Source organism: Erythranthe guttata, chromosome 12 (genome assembly GCF_056151865.1).
Source record: "Erythranthe guttata isolate IM_541 chromosome 12, IM_541, whole genome shotgun sequence".
Lineage (NCBI taxonomy): Eukaryota > Viridiplantae > Streptophyta > Magnoliopsida > Lamiales > Phrymaceae > Erythranthe > Erythranthe guttata.
Window position 1 is genome coordinate 20,329,127 of NC_142544.1, and position 27,751 is coordinate 20,356,877.

Here is a 27,751-nt window from a genome sequence, read left to right on the forward strand (position 1 = left end):
GCCCCCTCTGGATAAATTATTATTCTGAAATGATTTACGCGGCAGCAAAATTACGAATGTCGTTCACAATAGTTTTTTCTTTATCTCTCTAAAAACCCCCAAATCCATCCAAGCCCCAAAAGCCCCAAAATTCACAAAAACCCTCAACCTCTCTCACAAATTCTTCCAAATCCGAAAATCTCATCAATTTGAAAGGTAATTAATCATCTAATGTAGTTATACATATTGAATTTGTGGTTAATTATGTGAAAATTCCCAAAAAATCGCGATTTGGGGCAATTTTTAGTGTTGGGTTTTCGAATTTTCCACGCCCAAAATGGGAGTGTGAAAGCATTTTTCACGCCTAAAACAGGCGTGGAAACTGCTTTCACACGCCCATTTTGGGCGCGGAAAACTGGTTTCGGCGTTCGGTCCGGACGCCGGTTTTGGACCGGTCGTCCGGTTAAATTTTTTTTTTATCCCAGTATAAATGACATGCTATATTATATTTAAATAATTATCACTTAAAGAACTTGCTCTGGCTTAGTTGGTCAGACGTCTTGTTTGCTACGCAATAGACCCGTGTTCGAGTCTTTCCAGAAGCGTGTATTTATTATTTTTTTGCCAAGTATAAAGACACCTATAAATACAATTCAATAATAATTTATTAACAAAATGGCTGTGGCCTTGTTGGTCAGGTAAGCCTATGCTTCCAAAGTTATGTCCCGTGTTCGAATCTTTTAAGCAGCAAAAATATATAAAACCGGGCGCGGAAAGCTGTGTTGCGCGCCCAGACCGGGCGCGGATAACACTTTTACGCGCCCAAACCGGGCGTGAATCGGGCTTTTTAGCTCCCAGTTTGGTCGTGAGTCGCGTTTTCACGATTTAAAGAACAAAAACGAACAAATTTTACCTCATTCGATGCACTCATTTTTTTTTGCAAATGGCTACAATAACATAAGTTTTGGAATGATTTCTAATATAAAAGCTAAAATTGTAGAGAGAGAAAGAAAGATAGAGATGGATTTTTTAAAACGACATTCGTAATTTTGCTACCGCGAATATCACCTCCCATTATTATTATATTTTGGTTGAAAAGGTGGGATAAATAGCTGGGCCGTGGATAAAGGGCCGATGTGTGATTCATCTTCAATTTATTAATATTTCATGTTAGGCTTTAGTATATAATTTTGGGCTTTGGGCCCGTAAGTTTTGGAGTTTTCCTTGGATTGGGTTGGGTTGGAAAGTTAAGAAATCTAAATCTTATCCTATTAGGCCAAAATTGGTCCAAGTGTATATAGAAACCAGTAGAAATTATTGAGAATTCTAGAAAACTTTCTAGAACACTCCCATTCCATTTTGTAGAAATTATTTGGTGTGTTCTAGTGAAACACTTAGTTCAAATAGATCTCCACTGTCCATTAAAGAGGTAGAAATTATTTGGAGTGTTCTAGTAAACCACTTAGTTCAAATAGATCTCCACTGTCCATTAAAGAGGTGGTTTAGTATAAATAGGGGTAGAAACTTCATTTGTAATCATCCAACAAAAATGCAACAAATCCAACCACTCAAGTACTTTCCTGCAAAACTCTCTTATCTTGTGGAGGCTAACTTAGCTATCGGTTTCTGGTAATTATTGTGAAGCCTGGTTTGGAATTCAGCAAATAGACTGCCTTGTTAAGGAGGGTGTAATAGTGTTCAATTGTAGTGTGTCAACTTTAGTATCTGCTTCACATCGAATTCTTGTTGCTCGTGCCGTGTAAACATTTTTTCAAGTTTATCATGGCGGCAGTAGGTTCATTATGGCTGAAACATCAACATACTTTTCCAATTTCATTTTCGCATCGGCCACTGCATCTTGCACTTCCTTGATTAACTCTTTTGTTGCACAAATATACACTTCATGTACATGTATCCAACACTTCCTCTACATGTATCTACTTCAGACCACCAGAAGGGGAAGTAGATGAAACACGGGGAGAGTTAGAGGAGGATAAATAGTTGGAACTTGACATAAAAGCCCTTTAGTGATAAATAGTTGGACCTTGACATAAAAGCCCTTTAGTGTTGGGCTTTAATGTTTAATTTCGGGTTTGGTTTGCTTCTCTTCTGACCCAATGGACAGCCCAATCTCAATATTCAACATTATAATACAAATCTATTATTAAGGCTGGTTTGGATTTATCCAAGTTCTAATTAAAAATGTCTGAAAGATGTAATTGTTGGTTTGGATTTATCCAAGTTCTAATTAAAAATGTCTGCAAAGATGTAATTGTTTTGGTGTTCTTGTCTATTTCAGCTGGAATGAATGTAATCTTATTGCAGTATTATATAATAATTAATGTTAGATTAATCTTAGTGCAGTGGAGAAACTCAAGGCACGCTAAGCCTAGACAACAAACTAGTTAAAGGGATTAAAATAAAATAAAATAGTTGTGTGAATTTTCAGTTAATTACGTAATCTATATAATATATAAAGGGAGAATACACAATTGAAGTTTTAACATCTTCAATTTTGATCCCAAATATTTTCATCTCTTTTATTTGTAGACTTCTTTCCATAATTATTATTGCATTCCAATTTATCACTATAAAACATTGTTTTAATATATAGAATATCATTAAACTTTATTTTAAATTATGAAACAATTCATCCATTTTAGGAATTTCATGTTTTTTGTATTTTTTACCAACCATGAAAAATATTTTTAAAATACCAATTGTTATTAAAATAATTTATATTAATGGAAACGTCGTAAATTTAATACTTACTTAAATATAAATATTATTAAATTCAATTTATTATGCAAGTTTTATTTAATTATTATTTTTCATTAATTTAAATTATTTTAACATATGTGATTAAAATATATGGAGAATGTTGTTATTAAAATAATTTAAATTAATGGAAAACATCGTAATTAAAATAGTAAATTTAATACTTACTTAAATATACATATTATTAAATTCAATTTAGTATGCAAATTTTATTTAATTATTATTTTATTTATTTAATTATATTACTTTGGAAATTTTAATATAATACTTATTTTAATGGAAAAAATAAAATGCTTATTTTAATGGAAAAACTATACATCGTAATAGAATCCTTATTTAATTATATTGTTTTGTAATAAGTATATTTATTACGTATTAAAAAAATCTAATCTATCTACATAATCAATAATGAGAAAATTCACAATCAAAAAATATCATCTTCCATTTTGACCCCATTTATTTTCTTTATTTGACTTTGGTTCGCTTTCCTTTTACACTATTCCATGCACAATAATCTTATTTTGAATTATTTATTCTATAAGTTTCATTGCATATAAATAATTAACTAAAGATTATATCTACGTACCTTATATAATAAACTACTAACATTTTCATCACATAAATTAATTGCATATAAGGTATATAAATACAATTGCATATTTATATACCATATAAATTAATGTATGCAATTAATTTGAATTAATTTGAATCCAAATGACTAAATAATCTTTATCTACATACCTTATATAATCAATTATTAACATTATCATATTTACATACCTTTTGATTTTTCAATTAGCGGTAATTTGAATTAATTCCCCTACAAATGAGGTATAATGATTTCTTTCCATTTTTCCATTTATATTGTCCTTAATTATTTAGATTGTCCAAATCGTTTGAATTTTTATAATTAAAATTGCACAATTAGTGTTACAATTTCTTTCTTAATTAAATGATTTGTTTTCCTTATACAACATATTCAAACAAACTATATAATGTCATATTGGCTTCACTCATTTTCTTCATCCTATTTATTCAAAACTTCATATTGCTATGCTTATAAAACCAATTATTCATTGTTACCTTTTTTTACCAAATTCAACACAAGTTATAAAACCCCGACCATTTCCATCACACTCATCAACAAATTACACAAGTAAGGTTAATTTTTTTGGGTCTATTAATTGTTTTCGTATGCTTTATGTTTATTCATTTTTTTATAATCATTTTCGATTAATGGTATTCAATTAATTACCTAAATTAATTGGTCATATATTAGTGGGTTATTATATTTTCGATTTTTCATCCCTATTAGTGGGTCATATATATGTCTAAATTAAAATAATATATATTTGCTCAATTATATGGGATGGTTGCAAATTAGGTAATTTCGTTTTATTTAAGCTAACTAATTAATTTTGTTTGATTATTTTAAGTGTATATATGAATATTTACAATTTGGTGTTAGTTAGTTGATGAGTATCTTTTTTAAATATTTAACTATGTAGAATGCAATCTTTATTTGATGAAATAAAATAATAGTGTTCAAATAAAAAAATAAGACTAGGAATGAGTATATATGTATGTATAATATCACACGATTATTATTATACTTTCCATTAGTATACATATCTAGAATTATATAGATTTTCCATAGTAATTAAATTAAGAATCTTAATTTACAGTTTTAATTATATATTTAAGCACCTCACTAATCTTTGTTTTTTTTTTTCTTTCTTTCTACATACGCATGCTACTATCAAAAATTGATCACATAATGATTATCACAGTTGGTTAGGCACAAAATTGAATAGTTCATAATTAATTGAACTGTCGACGCATCAGAAGTATACGAATATATATATAGGTCAGTTTTATACAAATTCATTTTTTGTTGGATTTGATGGTTTTTTTTAATTAATTGTTGTGTGTTTGCATAATTAAGAACAATTTAAATAATATACAATCAATACCATGTCTTTCTTGGTCAAAATCATTGGCATATCATGCGATCTACTTGCTATGTCATTTCAATATTTTGATGGAAGAACCAGTTTATGTTTATCATCAGATTTTAATATACACATTTTTTTATGTTATACCAATGCTGGCATCTAATTGTAATCTGATTGCATCATCGTATCATTTCTAGATGGACGATACGGCTAAATCACCGAATTCACAGACTACATCCATTCTCTATGATGTACCTATTGGTAAGACTTTAATAAATAATACAAATTTAATTATTTTCGTTCATATGATAATAATCTATAAAATATAATTTACTTCTCATTTCATATGTACATTTGTTTAACTGTATAATCAGTATATTATTCGAAAAAATAACTTTAATTAACATTTATTTTTATCAATTTCTTACTGTATTAGATGATTTTTTTTTTCAATACATGTTCGTTTTTATTCTTTTTTGTATGTATTTAGAATATTCATCGCAACCGGTTGACAAAAAAGTTGCAAAACCTAAGCGCAAGATCAACACCGACAGTGCGCGATTTTCGCCAAATGTAGTTGTTGGTAACGTTTTACAATAAAATAGCCTATCTTTTCATATTTCACAATACTTATTGTACGTTTTAATACATATGTTATTGGTTGACTACAACCGTTGATTTTCCACACTTAAGATTTGTAGTTCTATTATGAATCTTATGTAGTAATTTCTTTCAGGTACCTTTAATGCTAAGAGATCATCAATATTAAGGAAAAAGATTGCTTTTGGGTATAATGATTTATCAAGCAATACGTCAGAAAGTAAGAATTGTACTATTTATTATATATATAAAATAACAATATAATTGTATAAGTGTTCGCATAATTTCAACTTCTACGAATGTACAGTTGTCAACAATTCGAATGTGCTGCCTGCTCAACAATACTCCATGAAAGAGAATTGGCACCCAAGAGCGCGGAATACTCGCGAAGTGACTAATGGTGTGCATGCTACACTACTACTTAACATTATAGTTTGGTATATTTACTTACTGTTAATGTGTACTGTCAAATAATCTCTTATATATTGTCAACACACTTTAGACCACCTTGATAACGGAAAGGGAAAAAATATCATGGACGAAGCCATAAAACCGCAAGATGCTTCATTTTATGGAATGAGTTGTGTTCATAAGCGATCCGCTTGCGTTCTTACAGACATAACGAATGGTTAGTTATTAACCTCATCTGACATTTAAATACCACCATTTACATTTATATGACGATTGAACTTTAAAGTAACGATTCAATTGTACGAATAGAATAATAATTTTATTTGACATCATGTTCGAAATAGACTTTCTCTTAACCAACATGAACACGTTTAAATTATATAGATTGTATATGTCTGTTTTACCTATATATATATATATATATATATATATATATATATATATATATATTGAACTAAATATTTAACATGTTTTATTTTTGCAGTTAATCAAGAAACGGTACAACAAGTTCCTTCTGAAAAAAGGAAATTGCTACATGATGCTTTTAATACACGACGTGTTGTTCGGACGCAATCGAGTTGGATTCTCAGTGATGTTTCAAATGGTGAGTTAATGACATATACTTAATATTTCAAATAAGTTTGCTTTTCATATATTTTACAATTTTATATTAAATTTTCTTACAATTGATTATATTTTCACCCAAAAGGAGAAAAACAAGCAATTGAAAAGGGAAAGAAAATTATCGTCGAGCACGGAACATCGCATGAAGACGGATTTCATGGAATCCGCGGTTTTCAAACTCCATTGAGTTGCGTTACATCGGACATACTTAATGGTAATAATGTACTCAATAACCTTTACGACTGGCACGCACACACGCTACATATTTCGTTATTGTTTAATGACATTTTAAACATCAACTACCATGAAATTAGACCATATTAAATACTTCATTATTTTACCATTGTTTTAAAATAATAATAATAATAGAAAAGGCTAACATTTAAAGAAAAAATTACACATACAAAATGATAATTTATAAATTGAAATTAATTTTTTTTCTATTGTTCCATCTTATTAACAAAATAGGAAATTCAAGTCATCAAAAGTATGTACAAAACCTACAAAGGGATGAGGTGCAGGGATTAAATGTTGCAAACGTACAATTGACACATTCGACGTTTCGTGGAAAAACTATCATTGGAACCCCGTCGAGTACAGCTAGAAAAATCCAATTTCCTATATATAAACCGAATGTTGTAGAATCTTCAACAACCGACAAGCTAAATCGTGCAATATTAGGGAAACAAAATATCCATATTGCCGTCGACGGGAGCACGTTACCCTTTGAAGGTGATTTCGTTAATTAATATTTCTTATACCATCAAAACATAAAATTAAAGAACGTTTTTTTATTAAATGTTTTAACTTTTAATTTTATCCCGGGACAGATACTAACCGACACTCTTATGATCCTAAATCGGGAACGTATGACATTCCGGTTAACTCTCTAAATTCATTCTACGAAACCACAAGAAGGTGATTTGTTTTTTTTTTTTTTTGATATGCACGTTCGTGATTCCATTATGTAGTTAATATTATTATTTTTTTAAGTAATGCAATATATATATATATATATATATATATATATATATATATATATATATATATATATATATATATATATATATATATATATATATATATATATATATATAATTATCATTTTTAATGTATAGGCATGGAAAGAGAATTTCAAGGAGTAAAAAAAAGGATACAATCGGTTGCACGTGGATTAAGTATGGATAATACACCAACTATACTAGAAGATGAGGATTCTCAAACATTACGAGATGTCACATCGGACAGTGGAGGTAACTACTATTTTTTTTAAATAACACGCGGTTTGCCAAATACATTGTTCTAATATACAATAACCAATTTCAGTGAATGATAAAAAAATATTTTTATTGACAGATTCTGAGTATGTTTCCAACGACGACAATAGCGATGATTCAGCTGATTATGAAGGTAATAAATTTTTTTTTAATCTTTAAACGTTATATTATTATTATTATTATTTAGTCTTTCAAATTTATGGATTATTGTAATTTGTCATTATCATATTTGATTCGATGTTACGCTATACCAGATTACGACGATCTGGGAGATCAGTCGTATGAATGTCAATCGTGTGGTGCAATGATGTGGTACGCTGAGCGACTTGATAAGCACAGGAACACATCGAGACCCGAGTTTTCTCTATGTTGTCAGAAAGATAAAGTACAACTGCCTTATATGAAAAATGCCCCACCTACTCTTTCCAATTTACTTTTCGGTACGGATAGGCAGAGCAAACATTTTCAGGACAATATTCGTTCTTACAACATGATGTTTGCTTTCACATCACTTGGTGGAAAGGTCCAAACATCTATTAATACGGGTGCTGGACCATACACATTTTTACTTCAAGGTCAGAATTACCATCTGTTGGGTAGTATGTTACCAGAGGAAGGTGCACGACCTAAATTCGCACAACTTTACATCTTCGATACGGAGAATGAAGTCCGCAATAGAATTGATGCTGTCAGGTAAAATTATTTCATTTTTCGTGCACCCATTTACAGTACATATGAAGTATTTCGAGGCGAGTGCAATTCTTTAATCATTTTTTATTGTAGGTCTGGAAATGGCTCGAACAACCTTGATACTCAAATTGTTGCATCCTTGAAGGATATGATCGACGAGAACAACGTCCTTGCTCAATCGTATAGAGCTGCCCGTGATCGATTTTCGAGAGAAGGCCTGCAAGGTGTTAAGCTAAAGTTGGTTAAGAGTCGTAGCACCGATGGGAGGACTTATAATCTCCCTAATGCGAGTGAGATAGCAGCGTTGATAGTTGGAGATTTTGACACGCAAGAGGGTGTTAGAGACATTGTGGTTGAGACTCAGTCCAAGAAGCTGCAACGCATTAGTGAACTGCACCCATTGTACCTGCCGTTCCAGTATCCGCTCATATTTCCTTACGGGGAAGATGGATATAGAGAGGATATTGACTTGAGAGACTCTTCTCGAGGTAACAGTGGAAAACGAAAGAACTTAACCATGCGAGAATACTTTGCTTACCGTTTCCAAAAAAGAAGCATCGACAGTCCAGTACTGCTGAATTCAAAAAAGTTGTTCCAACAACTTGGAGTGGACGCGTATTCTATGATTGAGTCGCAAAGGTTGAATTTTATTAGGCACAATCAGGACCAGTTGCGTGTGGACATGTACAAAGGCATTGAAGAACGTTTTTTCAAAGGGGACACAGAGGGAAAATCAGTTGGAAAACGCATAATTCTGCCAGGTTCTTTCATTCCTGGACCTCGGTACATGTTCAATAATTTTGTCGACGCACTTCAAATTTGTAACTGGATTGGTTTTCCATCATTGTTCATAACTATTACATGCAATCCACAATGGCCTGAAATACAAAGGGTCCTCAATGATACAAGTCTCAGACCGGAGGATCGCCCTGATATTCTATGCCGCGTATTCAAAATGAAGTTGGACAGTTTGATGACGGATTTCAAGAAGGGACATATATTCGGACGAATTAGAGCACGTAAGTCATGAACTCTTTTCAATAAATTACTTTGCGAGTAAATTCATTACATCAAGTATCGTATTAAAGTATGCATATTAATTTACGTAATTTACGTAATTATTTTTATACGCAGATGTGTGTACTATAGAATTTCAGAAGCGTGGTCTGCCTCATGCACATATATTGTTGTGGTTGGATAACGATGCCAAACCTAAGTGCTCCGCCGACATCGACAGGATGATCTGTGCGGAAATTCCGGACAAAAAAACCGACAGAAAGATGTACAACTTGGTTGAGAAATACATGATACACGGCCCGTGCGGTCATGCGAATTTGAATTCACCTTGCATGAAGGATGGCGTTTGCACGAAGAGGTTTCCAAAAAAGTTTGTACAGCGAACCGAGGCCGACCCTGATGGTTACCCGGTATATAGGAGAAGGGATGATGGAAGAACGGTTAGGAAGAAGAATACTATTCTTGATAATGGATTCGTGGTTCCCTACAACCGTGTGTTATTGAGTAAATACCGAGCCCACATCAATATTGAGTTGTGCAACCAGAGCAAGTCAATAAAGTATCTGTTCAAATACGTCAACAAGGGACACGATCGTGTCACGGCAACATTTTTCCAACCTCCGTCTACGGACGCTGATCCTGTTGTTCGTGATGAAATCAAAATGTATTATGACTGCAGATATTTGTCTGCGTGCGAGGCAATGTGGAGGATATTTGCATTTGAAATACATTACCGAGATCCACCCGTCATTAGATTGAGTTTCCATCTCCCCGACAATCAACCGTTGGTATTCAATGAGAACCAATCATTAAAGAGTGTCTTGGAAAGGCCAACCGCGAGGCAAACCATGTTCTTGGCGTGGTTCGAGGCGAACAAGACCTACCCACCAGCTAGGGAGTTACGGTACGCAGAGTTTCCCCAACATTATGTGTACAAGGATGATTCTCGGGTGTGGGTGCCAAGAAAGAAGAGGTTTGCCATTGGAAGAGTCACCAATGTGCCCCCGACAAAGGGAGAAGACTTTTATCTTAGATTGTTGCTCAACGTCCAAAGAGGGTGCAAAAGTTACGAGGACATTAGAACGGTGGGTGGCAATGTTTACGCGACGTTTAGGGATGCGTGCTATATTTTGGGGTTATTGGAAGATGATAAGGAGTACATTGGTGCAATTAGAGAAGCATACGGTTGGGCAAACGGACACTTCCTCAGATTGTTGTTCGCTGTTATGCTGCTTTCTAATAGTTTGAGCAGACCGGAACATGTTTGGGAGAAATGTTGGTCCAATTTGTCTGATGATATTGCATACAAGCACCAGAAACGTCATAATAATCCAGGTATCGATTAGTGTGGTATTTTACAATTTTTTGTTCAAGTTCTTATTTGTCCGGAACACATTTGTCTTACTATCTATACCTTTGCAGATTTGACTCTATCAGATGATAGTTTGAAGAACTACGCGTTGATAGAAATCGAGAAGATCCTACAGAGCAACGGCAAGAGCTTGCGGAATTTTGACTCTATGCCGATGCCACTAGATTCGTCGATGGATGACACGGAGAACCGATTAGTGCTCGATGAGTTGGACTACGATGTATTTGCGATGGCTGAAGAACTGAAACGATATCTTTCTTCTATCACTGATGAGCAGAGAAGGGTCTACGATGCCATCATGGATGCTGTGTCAAAGAATTGTGGCGGGATGTACTTCCTCTACGGTCACGGAGGTACCGGAAAGACATTTATATGGAGAACGTTGTCCGCTGCTGTCCGTTCGAAGGGGGAAATAGTTCTTAATGTTGCTTCGAGTGGCATAGCATCGTTGCTGCTTCCCGGTGGCCGGACCGCTCATTCTAGATTTGGACTCCCCATCATTGTGCACGATGGTTCCACCTGCAGCATTACACAGCAGAGTCCACAAGCAGAATTGCTTATAAATGCGAGGCTCATTATATGGGACGAGGCACCGATGATGCATAGATATTGTTTCGAAGCGCTTGACAAGACCTTGCGATCTATCACGCATGTTCCCAAACCATTCGGTGGCAAGGTTGTCGTTCTTGGTGGAGACTTTAGACAGATTTTACCTGTTGTACTGAAGGCATCAAGGCAGGACATTGTTCACGCTACGATCAACTCATCTCAACTTTGGGAAGAATGTAAGGTTCTAAAGTTGCATACGAATATGAGGCTTCAATCAAGTTCTAATCCATCGGAAGTTGAAGAAGTAAAGAAGTTTGCTGATTGGATACTGAGTATCGGTAATGGGGAGGCGGGAGAACAAAACGATGGTGAAACATCTGTTGAGATTCCCGAGGACATGCTAATTCCCGATTCCGAAGATCCATTATTGGAGTTGTTGCAGTTTGTATATCCGGATTTGTTGAGTAACATATCAAATCCCGATTACTTCCAAGGGAGGGCGGTGCTTGCGCCGACTAATGACTGCGTTGAGTTTGTCAACGAATACTTATGTTCCCTCCTTCCTGGCGAAGAGAAGTTGTACCTCAGTGCGGATAGTATGTGCAAGGATGAGATGAGTTCGGAAGAGAATGCTCAAATTTATACGACCGAATTCCTCAACACTGTGTCTTGCTCCGGTCTCCCTTCACATAGGCTGAAACTCAAGGAAAATGTTCCTGTTATGCTCATACGAAACATCGACCAGGCGAGAGGCCTTTGCAATGGAACCAGACTTCAAGTTGTTAGAATGGGAACTCATGTTCTTAGCTGCAAGGTTCTATCCGGCAAAAATACCGGTGATGTTGTTTTCATTCCTCGGATGACGTTGGTCCCGTCGAACTCTACTCTGCCAATTAAGTTCCAGAGGCGACAATTTCCACTGATGATTTCCTTTGCAATGACCATCAACAAGAGTCAGGGTCAAACACTTTCCCATGTTGGTTTGTATCTACCCAGACCTGTATTCAGCCACGGTCAGTTGTACGTTGCACTCTCGAGAGTCAAGAGTAGATCTGGCATAAAGATCCTTATCAAGTCCGAATCCGGTGGGTTGTCGAGTTCAACTAGCAACGTTGTTTACAAAGAAGTATTTCAGCGCATATGAAGGTATATGTCGTAAATTATCGTCTATTTATATTACTATAACGATATTTAGTCTTATTAATGTGTGTATGTCCTCTTTATGTTTAGGTATGTTTGCATGTGATTTTGTATTTCTAGCATATTCGCTGCATTCGCATTTGGAAATATTGCTTGATTACGCATTATTGTCATTGTTGTTTCATAAAGAATGCATTGAACACAATTAATGCGACGTACGTCAATTTTGCAGGTTATCTACTATGTACTGTTTGATTTAAGTGGACCAACGAGGTGGTGCAGTGCGTTTGATTCCATTACTTTAGTTAGTTATAGCATTCTCATATAGAAGGCATGTTGAACGGAATATTTTATGCATTATGTTATAAACAAATATTATGTTGCTTCGGACCAAATGTTTAGTTTAACAACATATTTACTTATATTAGTTTTATATTTATTTTGAAATATTTTTTTTTACGATCCTAAATTGTTCAATAGTAAATTTGTTCTCGAAGGTGATCACCGTGCATCGCACGGGTGAAATACTAGTTATATATGTGTCGTGCAATATTAGATTTGATAATGATAAAATAATAATAATAAAGGGGCCATGTGCAGCAACAGATTTAAAAAAGAGTAGAAAGAAAAGACAAAGAAAGCAAGTCAATCTTGCACACCGCAGAGGTCTTGAAAAGGCGTTAAGAAAAGACTTTGGTTGAATAAATCCAAGTCCAACAACCCATCTTCTCTTCTTCATCAAGATTGCATCTTGATCTCCTCTTTTTTTTTTTTTAATCAACCAATATCATCAGCTGCTTTAAACTTTGAAGAGAGTGTAAGTAACACACACAGGCACAGTCAGTGAGTGTGTGTGTGTGAGAGAGAGAGAGAGAGAGAGAGAGAGAGAGAGAGAGAGAGAGAGAGAGAGAGAGAGAGAGAGAGACAGAGAGAGAGAGAGAGAGAGAGAGAGAGAGAGCCCTTAGCTGAAAAAAATGAATACTTGTGTTTGTGTTTGAATTCTTGAGCTGTTTAATTAACAGAGATTTTGAGTTAATTTTTTGAGGGGTTTGTTTCAGAGTTTGTGATGGGGATTTGCTGGAGCAACCAGATTAAGGCTGAGAGTAATTTTCTTAGTGGCACAGGTACACTTTATTTTCACCTTTTTAATTTATTATTTTTGAATAATAAGTTTGAAATATTATTTTATTGTTTTCATTAATTACATAAGTTGATTGTTAACATGAATCCCTATATTTGATTAGTTAAAATGAACTCAGTAGTGTTTTGGATTTGTAATTCTACTGAATCTAGGTTAAAAAATCAGATATACAACTTGCCCTAAAAGAAAAGAACAAAATCAGTACTGATAATATTTAAATTTTGGCAATAATAATCTCAATTATTGAACCCTATTGGATTATACATAGATGTAGGTGCCACTTCATCGAAAATGGTGAGTGGAGATGGGACCGAGTTAAGTAACTCGAGCAGCAAAACTTCTTCAGCGTCTATACCTCCAACTCCTCGAAGCGAAGGCGAAATATTGAATTCATCAAACATGAAAAGCTTCCAACTTTGCGATCTTAAGGCAGCCACTAGAAACTTCCGTCCGGACAGTGTAATAGGCGAAGGTGGTTTCGGTTCCGTTTTCAAAGGCTGGATCGACGAGCATTCACTTGCTGCATCAAGGGCCGGCTCTGGTATTGTAATTGCCGTTAAGAGGCTGAATCAAGATGGATGGCAAGGTCACAAGGAGTGGTTGGTACGTAAATAAATACCTCTCGATTTTTTTTTACTCAAAGCATATTATCAGTTCAATTGTCGAAAAAATGACTCCGTTTTGTGAAGGGTATTCGTCATTTGATTATCTCAAAAGAACTAGTTATGTGGCGGCAATTTTCGACAAATGTGCATCATCGGACTGTTTCTTGATTTTACGTGTTATTTGATGACTTTGGTGGCGAAATATGCTTAGAATGTGTGTTTTTTATTTCTTATTAACAGGCTGAAATTAATTATTTGGGGCAGCTTAGACATCCTAATCTCGTAAAATTGATCGGTTACTGCCTAGAGGATGACCAAAGGCTATTGGTCTATGAGTTCATGCCAAAGGGTAGCATGGAGAATCACCTATTCAGAAGTGAGTTCATACTTTAAATATTGTTTTGCTGTCATAAAACCTTAATTAAAAAAATACTGTTTTTAAATTGATTTTATTTATTTTGAAATAGGAGGTTCTTTCTTCCAGCCACTTTCGTGGGGACTGCGGATGAAAATTGCTCTTGGTGCTGCTAGGGGTCTTGCATTTCTTCATAGTGACGAAGCTAAAGTAATCTATCGGGACTTCAAGACTTCTAATATTTTGCTCGATTCGGTATGTACTTATATATATATTCTTCCATTTCCGAATAATAATTTTTTTATATATTTTTTGGTGTTTCTAAATTGGTTAAATTTGTAGAATTACAATGCGAAACTTTCCGATTTTGGATTGGCTAGAGACGGGCCCACTGGCGATAAGAGTCATGTCTCGACTAGAGTCATGGGAACTCACGGATACGCTGCACCGGAGTATCTATCGACAGGTAATCATTAATCAACATGATTGATTAACTTTATTATGATCAACTTGGTGATGATTAAGTTTTGTCCTAATTATTACAAATTGGTGCGAGAAGGTCATTTAACTGCAAAGAGCGACGTGTACAGCTTCGGAGTAGTACTTGTGGAGATATTATGTGGTAAGAAAGCAATAGACAAGAATCGACCACCGGGCGAACATAACTTGGTGGAGTGGGCAAAACCATATTTGACCAATAAACGGAGGATTCTTCGAGTTTTGGATAATCGTTTAGAAGGTCAGTATCCATTGGCTCAAGCAGTGAAGGCTGCGCAACTTGCGCTTCAGTGCTTATCTACAGAAGCTAGATCAAGACCTAGTATGGATGAAGTGGTAACAGCTTTAGAGCAACTTCAAGACTCGAATACTAATATTCAAAAGAATCATCGGTTGAATAGACACGGTAAAACAAATAGCGGGCCTAATTCCGAGCCTAAGTCCTACAGAAGAAATGCCCAAGAAACACATAAAGTACAGGCTTACCCTAGACCAAAGTTGGTGTAGTAGTAAGAATTCTATTTGTGAAGATGTTAGATTGCTTGTTGTCTGTCTGAAGAATTCTTGTTAATTGTAGCTAAGAAACTTGGTTATGATAATTTTTAACTTAAGCTTGTTTCTTCATTCTTTGCATTTGTGAATAGTCACTTCCCTAAAACATTAATTTTGGGCCCCACCAAACTGCCATAGCCCACACAATTATGAAATTCACACCCCCTCTAGTGTGTTTCCAAAAACAAAATCCTAAAAAAGGCAAGTATAACATTTTCTCATATAGATACAATTAAATAAACTTCTATAAATTAATAGATATCAATTTAGCGAAATATTAATTTAACGACATGATTTTCAACATATATTATTTAAACTAATTTATGGAGAATCTATTGTACGTGGAAATGAAAATATGAATTATATCAATTACATTAATAATAATTTGAAGCTGCGGGCTACATCTATTTTTGGTTAGCCGCTTCAGCCACCACACTCTCTTTTTAATAAAATTAAAAAAAGGAGAATAAAAAGGTAAGTGTAGCTGACCAGTTAAAAAACAACAAATTAGTAAATAAATAAAAATTCTAGACGCGGAAATTTTTGCCGGTGAAGGTCTGGCCGAACTGCCAATTAGGGGGTGCCACGTTCATGGAAGTTGATGTACGGCCATCGCTGCCGGTGACTCTGAAGGACAAGGCCTGGCCCACAAGAACGGAGCTGGATTGCCAAGCTTGGCCCCAATTGCGGCTCATGGTCAACCACTGTGTGTTTGCACCTTTTATGCTCACCCTCACGATATCACCTGCACCCGCGACGTTGGTGATCAGAACCAGGTTGAAGTACTTGGAGCCGTTGACTGTGAATCTCACCCCGCCTTGCTTTCTGCACGCCACCCTGTAAAAAAACAATTACATTTTCTTTTTTAATCATTTTAATATAATAAATATAGTATGGTCACGTGACAATTACCCAATTGATGGATTTGTAAATTTATTGGCCCAATTAAGGTTGTTTGGGTGGGCCCAATTTAGTGGGGCTCCATATAATTGAGGAAATATGGGGGGTATTTTCGTCATGTTTTCAAAATAGTGTGTAAACTGAAACCCCACATATGCACAATATTTTAGGAAAATGTGGGCGGAGTAATGCCACCGACTAGAGGACAAAGTGATCAATTCACAGGAGAAAAAAAAACATGATGGTTAAAATTACTTAAAAGGCCATTGAACTGAAATTACCGGCGATAATTAACGGCGACAATGCCGGCGCGAAACTCGGCGATCTTGATGAACATGGGCACGGCGAGATCGAAATGCGTGCGAGGTGGGTTGCACCAGCCGCCGTTGTCATTGGGCAGCGCGTTGTTAGGCGGGCAGAAGTTGGTGGCGGTAATCAGAATGGACGGGCTGCCCGGGTTGCACCACTTGGAGTCCTGCGCCGCGTCGCACTTGATCTCGAAGCATGCACCACAGCTCAGCCCACCGTTGAACAGCGCCGTGCTTAGCGCCGCCGTGTTCACGCCGTAGCCCTGGCTGTACAGATTCCCATACCCGCACGCACCACCTTAAGAAAATGAACAAAATGTTTTTTTTTAGTTTAATTATAGGGCTTTTGCAAAAACAAAAAATACACAATATAATAATTAATTAGTACCCATCGTGCCGGAGGCGTCGCTTCCGCCGTAGAAGGTGGCGTGGGCGTTCTGCCAGGGGCCGCCGGCGTAGACACCGAAGATTTTGGCGCGAGCAGTTGTAATAAAGCAGAGGATGCTGGCAATGCAGAGAAGCAATGTCGTTGCAGCTGCCATTTTCTCAGTCTTCCGATTATGGATTTGAATTTCGAAAAGTGTAGCTATAGAGAGAAGAAAGAGTGGGGGAGTAAGTAATGGTGTGTTTAGAGAGAGAAAGTGAAGGATTTGGGGGCGAATGCAGAGAAGGAGGATGAAGATGAAGTGGCTACTTATATTGGTGGGAAATGAGAATGAAGAAGGTTACTGTCAAAACTCAAAAAATGGGGCCCACTAATTAATTATTTTCACCCTAATAAAATGCTCTTAATCACTATTTTAGTTTAATTTTTGTTCTTTATAATATTTAAGAATTAAAATAAATTTTTAACAATTTATTTGAATTTCCGAGTTTATTGCATATTTGATACTCCTGATTTTGAATTTCTACTGGTGCACATCTTTCACCCTGGGCTGTGGATTAATTGCTTTTGACCAATCGGAACTAACTTTAGTAATCTAATTGAATTATATTTAATTACAGATTTTAACTTTGTGGTTTGAATTATGTTGATCGAACATGTAACTAATTCTTATTAATTAATCAATAAATTTAATAGTGACAATTGAATGTAATTATTCAAAGACAACTATTAATTAACTAGTTCAGCATTTTTACGATCCAATCTACAAATTAAACATGCCCATGTGCCTCGTTTTGTTTTTTATTATTTATTATTTACTAAGCTATTTTCCCTCTTTGGTCAAATTGTATTAAAACATTATTATACTTTGATCATCAATAAAAAAATATTTGACCAAACCTTAAATTGTACTTGCAAAAGTTGGAATTTTGAGGAAAAAAGCATTTAGCATAGTGTCCAGTGGCATACACAACATGACATTAATCATCATGTATTTCTTGCTCTGCAAATTTGTAGACCCCCACATGGTAATATGCTATGCTTCTTTGACTAATTTCTTTTTTTAATATATAACTAAATATTATTATACATCAATTAGATATAAAATAATGTTGAATCCCCTTATCATCGTTTGCTAGGTGAAGTTTGTCACATGTGGTTACCCTAGTGTAGTTTACAATTCTCGTATGATTTTCAAGTTATTATACGAGAATTTAGGTTTATCTAATGCCCTTATATAGTTGATAGGAGAGTGTACATTGTACATCTATATAGTTAGCTGCAAGTTATTTCAATACAAAAATAAAATTAAAAATGTATAATAACGGACACACAAAGAGAAAATCGTAAGTTCGAAGCATAATCTATTTAGTACTCAATTTACCATAATATGCTCCGAACGCCCCATAATTATCTTATTTTTCACTTTCAAGTTTCAACAAATCGAGCACTTAATGATTCATTAAGCTTCCTTGGATAAAATTATTTTACAATAAATTCAAATTCTTAGCTCTTAATTTAAATTAAATTTGAGTTATCATAATGAAAAAATTTGAATCTTTTTTAATAAAATAACTTGGAATATTTTTCGAAATTTTCTTCGTCAATTCAAAAATTAAATTGATAACTTAAATTGTGAAATAGAGTATTTGTTGACTAATATATATATATATATATATATATATATATATATATATATATATATATATATATATATATGAACACAAGTATTATGCCACAAGCCATGCCAAAACATGTGAACCATAACTATTAACTGCCCACTAACACTGCTCCATCCCTTCCACGTGTACACATGTGAATTTCATTCTCATTTCACCTTGTAGTATATATATACATTTTACTCTTTCCAACTTATGTTATTACTTGTGATTTTATTCATTTACTTCTGTTTTTTTTTTTTCAGTTGAGTTTCAAGAAATCAAAATGATTTTGTTTTCATATAACGCAGAACAATCAACGGTTACGATAAAGATGAAACTGTATGGTCAACGTTTTGCAAGTTGAGTTATCGACTAATCATTAACACATGGTTGCCAGATGTGTCAAATAATAGATAATAATTACGATGATAAGCTGATAATCAGGCAATAAATAATAAATTATAACAGAAATTGGTATATACTAAGAAAAGATTTCCAATACTATACGGCTTTGACATTCGATGTATACGGCTTTGACTTTTGGTGCGTACGTTATTTTGGGATCTGAATTCTGAACTCACATGCCAATAAATGCTACTTGTATTATTTTTCTTAGTAATGTAAATTGTAATTATACCCATGTAAATCAAATTAGTCGATCCCATGGAGCGCGCATAAGGTGACGGGGCCATGATTTCTCTTACATTTCTCAAATCCCTACCATTTTTGTAGTGATTTACAAAAATCCTACCTCTCCGACTTACTCAAATGATACAATCAACCTCATGTAAAATTACATAATCTTATCCTGACAATCAAATAAGATCTGAATACACTATACTTATGGATAAGCCATTTAATTGTATATAATAAATAAGAAATGGCCATAATTGCAATTTAACTCTCTCTCGTGTCGTTTTGGAGCAATTATACAAAAGTGGGATTTACGCGGTTTACATTTGCGAATATGATAGATAAGAAAGGAAAAAATAAATCGTCGAAATTCACCTCGGATTTGTTTGGGTTGCCAAAGGGGAAATTAGCTAGCACAAAAGCCCAGTTCATAGGCCCATTGTCAGAGTTGGGCCCATTGGCAGAGCTAAGCCCAATCAAAGAATATAAGTCATTTAAAAAAAAAAAAAAAAAACAGAGAGAGATAGAGGAGGAGGAGGGGGTGGGGGGTGTGTATAAGAAAGCAAACTCAGATGCATATATATATATATATATATATATATCAGATCAACGAGCTACAATTTCACGAGGATGCGAAATTTACAAAAGAATCGAAACACAATAGGCCTAGTAGCTAGTGGCTCAATGCATTGCCACAACAATGGCAGGTCTTCAATCTATGTATATGCACATAACAAATAAGTCGAATATAATACAACATCAAAACCTAAGACAACAATGTTGTTTTTAATGTTTATAATCATCGACACAGCTGCGCACATAATCCCTGAATTTGTGTTGCCGTTGGATTGAGGAGCGAATACGACCTGCTCTTACTGCTGTTTGAGCATGTTAACGTATACTGGCTCCCCGTTTGCTCTGCCTGCAATTAGTTACATGTTTTTACTTAGAGTTGATCACTTCACTAATATCATATGAAAGGGCAATTAAGGAAAAGCACAAATACGAGAAGGGCAAATTTAGCAGCTAATTCACCTGACACGAGATAGGCTGCGTGTTGCAGGACCATTTCGAAGTAGGAACGCAGCTGAGATAATGGCACCACGAACAGTGATCATTCAAATCCACTCCACGAAGAAGCAAAACCAATCCAACGGTGAACCTATTTTTACGTGGCAAATATTTTTTAGTCGCCCTTCTATTTAATCGATGTAGTGAAGAAACTTACGAGAAAGAGTGGGAGTTGCTTACCCGACAACAAGAAGGATCAAAGAAAGTAGCCACAGTATGCGTTGATAGGCCATAAATTTAGGGTTAGCTGCTCTTGATGTTGAAGAATATCCTGCAGGAGATGCTGCTGACGAATATCCAGCAGGAGAAATCGGAGCGTATCTCTGGTTAACCCAACCAAACTGCGGTCGGATCAAGAATACAAACCCCAGAAGAAAACCCGACACAAATCCTCCTATATGAGCAAAGTTGTCCACGTGTGGGAGGATTCCCACTGCTAAATTGATCGCAACAATTACCACAAGTGTCGTAAAAGCTGCCAACTGTACAAGATGTATAATCAAAGTGTGAGTCGAAGCAAAATTAACTTCTTCAAGAACGAATTTTTAAAGTAGCATTGTTTATATATAACCTTGTTGGCGTAGATGGTCCAATTAGTTATCAGCTCGGAAAGCATTGCTCCCAATAACCCAAAAAGTGCACCGGATGCACCGACTGATATATTTGACTGAATAAAAAGAGCCGATAACAAACTTCCTCCAAGTCCAGATATTAAGTAAAGCAAACCAATTCTTACTGCAAATCGTCAAACATTGGTAATTGTTAGTACCGAAAGTACAGAGTACAATCATAATATGATCATTTAAATTACGCTATCATACACGATCACGATCAAGTAGCAATCCAATATAAGCGAGTCTTACCGAATCCAAACTCTTGCTCGAGGCGAATGCCGATAACTAGCAAACTCAACATGTTTGCAAGTAAGTGGAAAACTCCACCGTGTAACCACATACAAGTGATGAGGCGCCATCCTTGATGCTTGTCGACGACTTTAGCCACGTCTAATGCACCCATCTTCCCTAACCTAAATTAAACAAAACGGAAATTCAGACAGGGAAAACCATAGTTCACACAAGATCAAAGACAAAATATATTGTCTGAAAACAGAGCAAAATTCAGAAAAAATTGAAAGGTAAAAAAAAAAAAAAAAAGTGCTTACGCGGAAGAAGAAGGCCCGAGAAGGGGGTTTTCCTTAAAAGGCTGAAAGGAAAACCTTCCGAGGAATCCGGCGACACAGGAAATGGAATTTTTGGGGCAATTGTTCACATACATACTAATGATGAACATCACTACGTTAGCCACCACAAAGGTAGGTATCAACCAGGGGAACCATTTCTTAAAATGCTTGACTTCTCTGTAATTAGCGGCGGGGCTCGCGGCGGCGGCGGGATGAGGAGATTCCACCGATACTGGGTGGATGGTGTTGACGCCCCTCCGCGAGTGAACTCGTATTTGGACGTTTTCCGGTGCGGCGGCCATCGGAGATAGAATGGGGTTGAGGAAAAAGGAGAGAACTTTGAACAAGGAGAAAATGTAATGAGGAAGGATTGATTGAATAATTCAATGGGATTAGGTTAATAGATAATTAAGCGGCATGTGTGAACTCAAAATTATTGTAATACGAGGGTTTACTTTTGTGTACCGACTCCCTCAAGTAAAAAACCAGTTCCTTGCTTGCTTCGACCTTTGTCCTTCTCCTCTGTCTTCCTTTGAACACAATTTTAATTTCACCCACTCTCTGATTCTGTCGGCAGGAGAGAGAAGAGAGGAGAGAGAGAGAGAGAGACGCGGTTTTTCCCCCGGACAAAATTAAGGGGATAATTTTCTTTTTTATAATTCAAATTTGAATTTTCAATAATTACAGCTTATTATAATATAAATATAATATTTTGTTTAAATAATTAGTAATATCCCAATTATACTTTCATGGAAAGAGTCTTACCTATGATTGGGTCTTTTTATTTTAATGTTATTTTGACTCTACGCGTTCTGATATTTTCCCATAATAATTGCATTATTTTATTGCCTTTTTCTGTCATAGAGTAATGGCCTAATGATAAGAATGTAATATCATGATCGGGCTAATGATAATGTAACGGCCCAATTTTAAATGGGTCCAACTTTGCAATATATTATGTAAAGTGATATTTAACTTGTGGGCTGAATAAATTCTTCGGACTTCTTATACTAATTCCAATTAAATTTGACTTTAAATAATTGGGTAATTTACGGTCCATAAGATAATATTAAATTACGAAAATCCCCCTTATTGTTTGTGTAATTACAACTATCTATCAACTATGAATTATTTTATTAATGCCAACCCTTTTTTTTCTGATTCGAGCACTCATTTTGAAACAACATGATCATAAGATGGATCTCTTGGCTTATAAATATCAGATTGTGGTGAATTAGAAACTGTATTTTTGGACAAAACAAGTACAAATTAGAGAATATTCCACAGAATCTAAACAAATTATAATGGAGAGGTGGTTTTACTCATCCAAATATAGAGATTTTTCGTAATTTGACTAATTCACCATAAATAATTTAAAGAGACCCCAAACACGTCTCGGAGAGTTGCAAAATGTTGACTTTTTGTTGAAGGGCCAGAGAAGAAACCCAGAAACACCCTCTGTTACTTGTGACCACTATTACATTCTTTCTTGACTTTCATACCCAATTAGCCGCCGAAGGATAATATTACAAATTCAATTCAATAGTTTTTCCTCTTTTTTATTTTAAATTTAATAATCGTATCGTATCCCCTATATTCCAATTTACAAACAATATCTCACTAACTTTTTCTCCTCATCGTCTCAATAATTTGAATTTTCTCTGCTTAGCCACAAATCAATTATGGCTCCGGTCGGCGATCAGAAACCAGGCTCTGGGTTTTTCGCCTCCTTTGCTTCTACCATCTCCAGTTTTGGCAGCGCTATGTCCAAATCCGTTAATGGGTACCTCCATTAATTTTTTCTCTGATTTTTAAGCTGATAGTACTGTTAATTCTTCACTATATTAGGAGCTGGAGTTCTTCAATTCCGATACTTGCACAAACTTTGCTGCGTGTTTATTTATAAAATTGTTGATTTGATATCTAGGGTTTATTTGACGATTTCAGCTATGGGTATTCTCAAATTGGTATAATCATACTCTAGATTAACTTGATTATGCTTATTATTATGATTACAATCTAATGACACGACTAGCAAGATAAAGTTAATTGAGAAGATTTCACCCGATTGTCAACAATATCGTCGATTGTATTAAATGTATCCATTTCCCATTCTGTTTGGTACACTCACTTGCTTTCCATCAGAAACACGGTTATGCTTCACTTATGATATTTCCTTACTTGTTATTATGGGTTTTCGAATTCATTGTAATTTCAAGTATAATTCTGCGTTGTGGTGCACACACATGTATATATTTAACACATGCACTTTCTTCACTCATAATTGGTTTTTCCCTTATCTAGTATGCTAGGTTACGAAGGTTTGGAAGTTATAAATCCCGAAGGAGGCACAGAGGATGCTGAGGTTGAAGCTCAAAAAGGAAGATGGAAGCAAGAGGTATTATTGTAATCGATGTTTTATATCCATATCACAAATCATTTACGACTTGTCTGCATTACCACATCGCAAATCATTTACTACTGGTCCTCGTCGTATCCTGACTGTTGATGTTCTTTCTAGGATCGGGATAGTTTTTGGAAGATGATGCAAAACTATATTGGCGCTGATGTCACGTCAGTGGTGACACTTCCAGTCCTCATATTTGAGCCAATGACAATGCTTCAGAAAATGGCAGAGGTTTGTGTTTTCTCGATTTGTAAGCATCTATTATGATATTGTTTTTCGGAGGTAAAAATAATAAAATATCATGGGGAATAACTTTGTTTGCAGCTGATGGAATACTCGCATCTATTGGACTTGGCAGATGAATGTGAGGATCCTCACATGAGATTAGTGTATGCTGGTAATAATTAATTATTTATTCAGTACTTTTTTTTTCCCCACGTGGATTCAATCTTGATACAGTTATGCTGATGAGCAATCATATGTTTCTGCAGCTGCTTGGTTCATATCTTTATATTATGCCATTCAAAGGACCTGGAAGCCATTTAATCCAATTCTGGGCGAAACATATGAAATGGTCAACCATTGTGGTATTACATTTATTGCAGAACAGGTGATCTTCTAAACACCATATCGAACATTTTATGTCTCGTATGCATGAAATTCTCACTTTTATTTATTTTCATTTTGCTATGTTATGTTACTATCAGAGATTTATAATTTCCGACCAATTATTTTGATATCAGGTTAGTCATCACCCTCCAATGAGTGCAGCACATGCGGAAAACGAACATTTTGTGTACGACATTACTTCAAAGTTGAAGACCAAATTCTTGGGGAACTCAGTCGATATATACCCTGTTGGAAGGTAAAAAAAAAAATATTTCATTATCATCTTTTATGTTCGATCTCAAGAATCTTGATTCAATACTAGGAATCTTGATTGTGTCGTTATCGATTAGTTAGTTTATGTTTTATATGGTGCAGGACGAGGCTGAAGCTCAAAAAGTCAGGTGTTGTTTTGGATTTGGTTCCTCCTCCTTCAAAAGCTAACAATATCATATTTGGGCGAACTTGGGTCGATTCACCTGGAGACATGATCTTGACAAACCTCACCACAGGAGACAAGGTTGTCTTGTACTTCCAACCTTGTGGATGGTTTGGGTAAGAGAATATTCTACGACTCTCTCTTGATGATGTACTTCTTTCGATTATTCCTCTTAATACAAAATAATAATAATTATAATGTGACTGTTCAGTGCTGGCCGATTTGAGGTGGATGGATATGTATACAATGCTGAGGAAGAACCTAAATATTTGATGAGTGGGAAGTGGAATGAGTTTATGAGTTATCAGCCTTGTGACTCTGAGGGGGAGCCCACGCCGGGATCTGAACTCAAAGAGGTAAGCAATTACGAGGATGTCTGAATTATTACTTGTCTGATTGATTGGCTGCAATATTTGCTGTTGCATCTTTTTTTTTTTTTTTTAATTGTCGAATTTTCGTATGTAGGTGTGGAGGGCTGCTGAAGCACCCAAGAATGATAAGTTTCAGTATACGTATTTTGCACACAAATTAAATAGCTTCGACACAGCCCCTAAGAAGCTATTGCCCTCCGATTCTCGTTTGCGTCCAGACCGTGTGGCACTTGAGCAGGGTGACCTGTCCAAAGCTGGTTCGGAGAAGAGCAGGTTGGCCTCTATCTCTCTCTCTCTCTCTCTCTCTCTCTCTCTCTCTCTCTCTCTCTCTCTCTCTCACACACACACACACACACACACGCACACCCACAAACAAAAAAAAACACAAACACAGACAGTTTTCTTAAATCTGGTTTTGTTTTGAAGACTGGAGGAGAGGCAACGAGCAGAGAAGAAGACAAGAGAGGGCAAGCAAGAACAGTATAAACCGAAGTGGTTTGATTTGACAAATGAAATCGGATCGACACCTTGGGGAGATTTGGAAGTGTACAAGTACAATGGAGAATACGAAAAATGGCGCGCTGAGGTGGATAATGCAAACAGCATCGAAGAAGAAACAGAGACCAATTCCACGGAGTTCAATCCATGGCAATATAACGACTTTCCCTCTTCTTCTTCTCATGCTTGATTAAGGTTACTTTACACTGTCTACATATTTATGTTTTTTTTTACGCTTGAGATTGTTTAGTCGACTCTGATTGGCTAGCTGCTATACGAGTATGAATCTTTGATGATGCAAGTAGAATTTGAAATATGAGTTATGGTCAATTCTTGTTTTACTGATAAAGTTCAATTAATTTTCATAGTTGCAATTATTATTACTAAAAATGTACAAGTTGTAAAAGAATAGGGTCTTCATGCTTTAAAGTGGGAACGTGGTATTTACTACAATTGAAAAGCAAAAATTGGCAGGTACATTGAACCATAACTAGTCAAATCCCTAGTGGGTTAATTGTGAATTATTCCCACATTATTTTATATTGGTCAATTTCAATTAAACAAGCATGGAATAAAATTTAATTATTTAAGGCCTTGTTTGATTGTCAAGAACCCAATTATATTATTGGGCATTGGAAGGCCCAATACAAAAATATACTTAAAATGCAACATAGTCATTGTAACTAATATTTACGGGTCGATTCAACAAGTTATTGCGATACAAAACATCAAATAAAATCCAATTATTTAGTTAATAATGATTAATTTTTTCAATCAAACGATACCTAAAAAAATAAAAAAAGACAACCTAAAAGAAAAAGAAATGAAGAGGGAATAAGTTGCTTTTGTTGTTGTCGACCAAATATCTTTTCATTACTGCACATTTTTAATCATATATAATAAAAAAAAGAATATCAACTTGATAAAAAATTAATTATAATCACTCGTCTTATGATAAGTGTATCGAGTAGTGGGATTCCATGTTCCTAGTATTATAATATGGATCTTTTCTTTTTTTTTTTTTGTAATTTTTATTTTATTTTTCCCAACACAAACACACAGTATGTGTGGAAACGTGGAGGGCATTTTCGTCAATAGAAAAAAAAAAAAAAGAAAAAAAATACAGGCAAGCTTGATTCAAGCATCGGACCACCTACGAGGAAGACACAGAAACCAAATATGGGTGGGGCCGGGGCATTGGGAAATGATAAAATGAAAGCAGGTGTATGCATCGGAGCATGCAACCTCGTCCTCAATTTGTTATTTTGTCACCTCAAAAGACGGTACCAAATCCCGATGACTCATCACATGATGGTGCTACCTGCACGTGGACTCCATCTGCGCCTCCCACGTTGTACCTCCACAAAAAAAATATTATTTATATCATTTGTAATTATAATAAAAACGAGAATAACTAATTAATGATTGAGAAATTGGGGAAAATATTTCACCAAGCGGTGGGGGGCTTTTTGGGGACAAAATTATCCAAAGTGAGTGTGACGGTTGATTTGAAATTTGATTCGGATTTGAATTTATTTTAATTTTTTCAGTATGTTTGAATTTTTATTTAAAGTTGGTATTTATTTATATTTTTTTTCTATAGTTTCTACATCTTATTCCATTTTTTTTAATCGTAGTCCAATTGTTCCCAATATGTATGTAGCTTTTGTAATTTATACGTCAAGACTTATTGTCAATTTGCTTCGAGATTTTTTTTAATTATCAATTGCATATTTGTGCTGTTCTTTT

The 27,751-nt window shown here is 35.1% G+C and overlaps 6 protein-coding genes across 6 annotated transcripts; 4 read left to right on the forward strand and 2 right to left on the reverse strand.

The window, feature by feature from the left end:
- The first annotated feature begins 5,180 nt into the window (after nt 1-5,180).
- Nucleotides 5,181-7,269, forward strand: LOC148766711 (uncharacterized). The gene is made up of 7 exons (XM_088827380.1): nt 5,181-5,532; nt 5,620-5,712; nt 5,815-5,940; nt 6,208-6,327; nt 6,433-6,561; nt 6,816-7,079; nt 7,178-7,269. The coding sequence occupies exons 2-7, from the start codon at nt 5,661-5,663 to the stop codon at nt 7,267-7,269; spliced, it is 783 nt and encodes a 260-aa protein (XP_088683506.1). The 5' UTR covers nt 5,181-5,532; nt 5,620-5,660.
- A 258-nt stretch (nt 7,270-7,527) lies between these two features.
- LOC105974577 (uncharacterized) lies at nt 7,528-12,396 on the forward strand. The gene is made up of 6 exons (XM_088827381.1): nt 7,528-7,600; nt 7,704-7,757; nt 7,879-8,317; nt 8,408-9,333; nt 9,449-10,666; nt 10,754-12,396. Exons 1-6 carry the CDS (start codon nt 7,528-7,530, stop codon nt 12,394-12,396), a joined length of 4,353 nt encoding a protein of 1,450 aa, XP_088683507.1.
- Nucleotides 12,397-12,993: 597 nt separating this feature from the next.
- Nucleotides 12,994-15,615, forward strand: LOC105970162 (receptor-like cytoplasmic kinase 176). The gene is made up of 6 exons (XM_012994961.2): nt 12,994-13,516; nt 13,802-14,136; nt 14,379-14,514; nt 14,606-14,748; nt 14,836-14,959; nt 15,053-15,615. Exons 1-6 carry the CDS (start codon nt 13,459-13,461, stop codon nt 15,496-15,498), a joined length of 1,242 nt encoding a protein of 413 aa, XP_012850415.2. The 5' UTR covers nt 12,994-13,458; the 3' UTR covers nt 15,499-15,615.
- A 263-nt stretch (nt 15,616-15,878) lies between these two features.
- On the reverse strand, nt 15,879-17,426 carry LOC105969949 (expansin-A4). Its single transcript, XM_012994717.2, has 3 exons — nt 17,140-17,426; nt 16,725-17,049; nt 15,879-16,380 (listed from the first exon to the last, which is right to left on the reverse strand). Exons 1-3 carry the CDS (start codon nt 17,291-17,293, stop codon nt 16,071-16,073), a joined length of 789 nt encoding a protein of 262 aa, XP_012850171.2. The 5' UTR covers nt 17,294-17,426; the 3' UTR covers nt 15,879-16,070.
- Nucleotides 17,427-19,985: 2,559 nt separating this feature from the next.
- LOC105970165 (RHOMBOID-like protein 1) lies at nt 19,986-22,422 on the reverse strand. The gene is made up of 6 exons (XM_012994965.2): nt 21,664-22,422; nt 21,365-21,528; nt 21,073-21,236; nt 20,682-20,983; nt 20,466-20,592; nt 19,986-20,352 (listed from the first exon to the last, which is right to left on the reverse strand). Exons 1-6 carry the CDS (start codon nt 21,981-21,983, stop codon nt 20,230-20,232), a joined length of 1,200 nt encoding a protein of 399 aa, XP_012850419.1. The 5' UTR covers nt 21,984-22,422; the 3' UTR covers nt 19,986-20,229.
- A 652-nt stretch (nt 22,423-23,074) lies between these two features.
- LOC105970124 (oxysterol-binding protein-related protein 3A) lies at nt 23,075-26,431 on the forward strand. The gene is made up of 10 exons (XM_012994919.2): nt 23,075-23,464; nt 23,986-24,079; nt 24,203-24,319; nt 24,413-24,485; nt 24,580-24,698; nt 24,832-24,953; nt 25,073-25,249; nt 25,345-25,489; nt 25,599-25,777; nt 25,931-26,431. Exons 1-10 carry the CDS (start codon nt 23,364-23,366, stop codon nt 26,190-26,192), a joined length of 1,389 nt encoding a protein of 462 aa, XP_012850373.2. The 5' UTR covers nt 23,075-23,363; the 3' UTR covers nt 26,193-26,431.
- Nucleotides 26,432-27,751: the final 1,320 nt, after the last annotated feature.

Bases quoted from the DNA above. Each gene is read 5' to 3' on its own strand.
- LOC105969949 (XM_012994717.2), bottom strand. From the start codon at position 17,293: ATGGCAGCTGCAACGACATTGCTTCTCTGCATTGCCAGCATCCTCTGC. The intron at 17,050-17,139 runs GTACTAATTAAT...CATTTTCTTAAG, and splicing joins CGACGCCTCCGGCACGATGG to GTGGTGCGTGCGGGTATGGG. The intron at 16,381-16,724 runs GTAATTTCAGTT...GTTTTTTTACAG, and splicing joins GTCGCCGTTAATTATCGCCG to GGTGGCGTGCAGAAAGCAAG.
- LOC105974577 (XM_088827381.1), top strand. From the start codon at position 7,528: ATGGATAATACACCAACTATACTAGAAGATGAGGATTCTCAAACATTA. The intron at 7,601-7,703 runs GTAACTACTATT...TTTTATTGACAG, and splicing joins TGTCACATCGGACAGTGGAG to ATTCTGAGTATGTTTCCAAC. The intron at 10,667-10,753 runs GTATCGATTAGT...ATACCTTTGCAG, and splicing joins GAAACGTCATAATAATCCAG to ATTTGACTCTATCAGATGAT.
- LOC105970165 (XM_012994965.2), bottom strand. From the start codon at position 21,983: ATGGCCGCCGCACCGGAAAACGTCCAAATACGAGTTCACTCGCGGAGG. The intron at 21,237-21,364 runs GTAAGACTCGCT...GACGATTTGCAG, and splicing joins CGAGCAAGAGTTTGGATTCG to TAAGAATTGGTTTGCTTTAC. The intron at 20,593-20,681 runs GTAAGCAACTCC...ACGTAAAAATAG, and splicing joins TTGATCCTTCTTGTTGTCGG to GTTCACCGTTGGATTGGTTT.
- LOC105970124 (XM_012994919.2), top strand. From the start codon at position 23,364: ATGGCTCCGGTCGGCGATCAGAAACCAGGCTCTGGGTTTTTCGCCTCC. The intron at 24,080-24,202 runs GTATTATTGTAA...TGTTCTTTCTAG, and splicing joins AAGGAAGATGGAAGCAAGAG to GATCGGGATAGTTTTTGGAA. The intron at 25,778-25,930 runs GTTGGCCTCTAT...TTTGTTTTGAAG, and splicing joins GCTGGTTCGGAGAAGAGCAG to ACTGGAGGAGAGGCAACGAG.
- LOC148766711 (XM_088827380.1), top strand. From the start codon at position 5,661: ATGAAAGAGAATTGGCACCCAAGAGCGCGGAATACTCGCGAAGTGACT. The intron at 6,328-6,432 runs GTGAGTTAATGA...TTCACCCAAAAG, and splicing joins TCTCAGTGATGTTTCAAATG to GAGAAAAACAAGCAATTGAA. The intron at 7,080-7,177 runs GTGATTTCGTTA...ATCCCGGGACAG, and splicing joins GAGCACGTTACCCTTTGAAG to ATACTAACCGACACTCTTAT.
- LOC105970162 (XM_012994961.2), top strand. From the start codon at position 13,459: ATGGGGATTTGCTGGAGCAACCAGATTAAGGCTGAGAGTAATTTTCTT. The intron at 14,515-14,605 runs GTGAGTTCATAC...ATTTTGAAATAG, and splicing joins GGAGAATCACCTATTCAGAA to GAGGTTCTTTCTTCCAGCCA. The intron at 14,960-15,052 runs GTAATCATTAAT...TGGTGCGAGAAG, and splicing joins ACCGGAGTATCTATCGACAG to GTCATTTAACTGCAAAGAGC.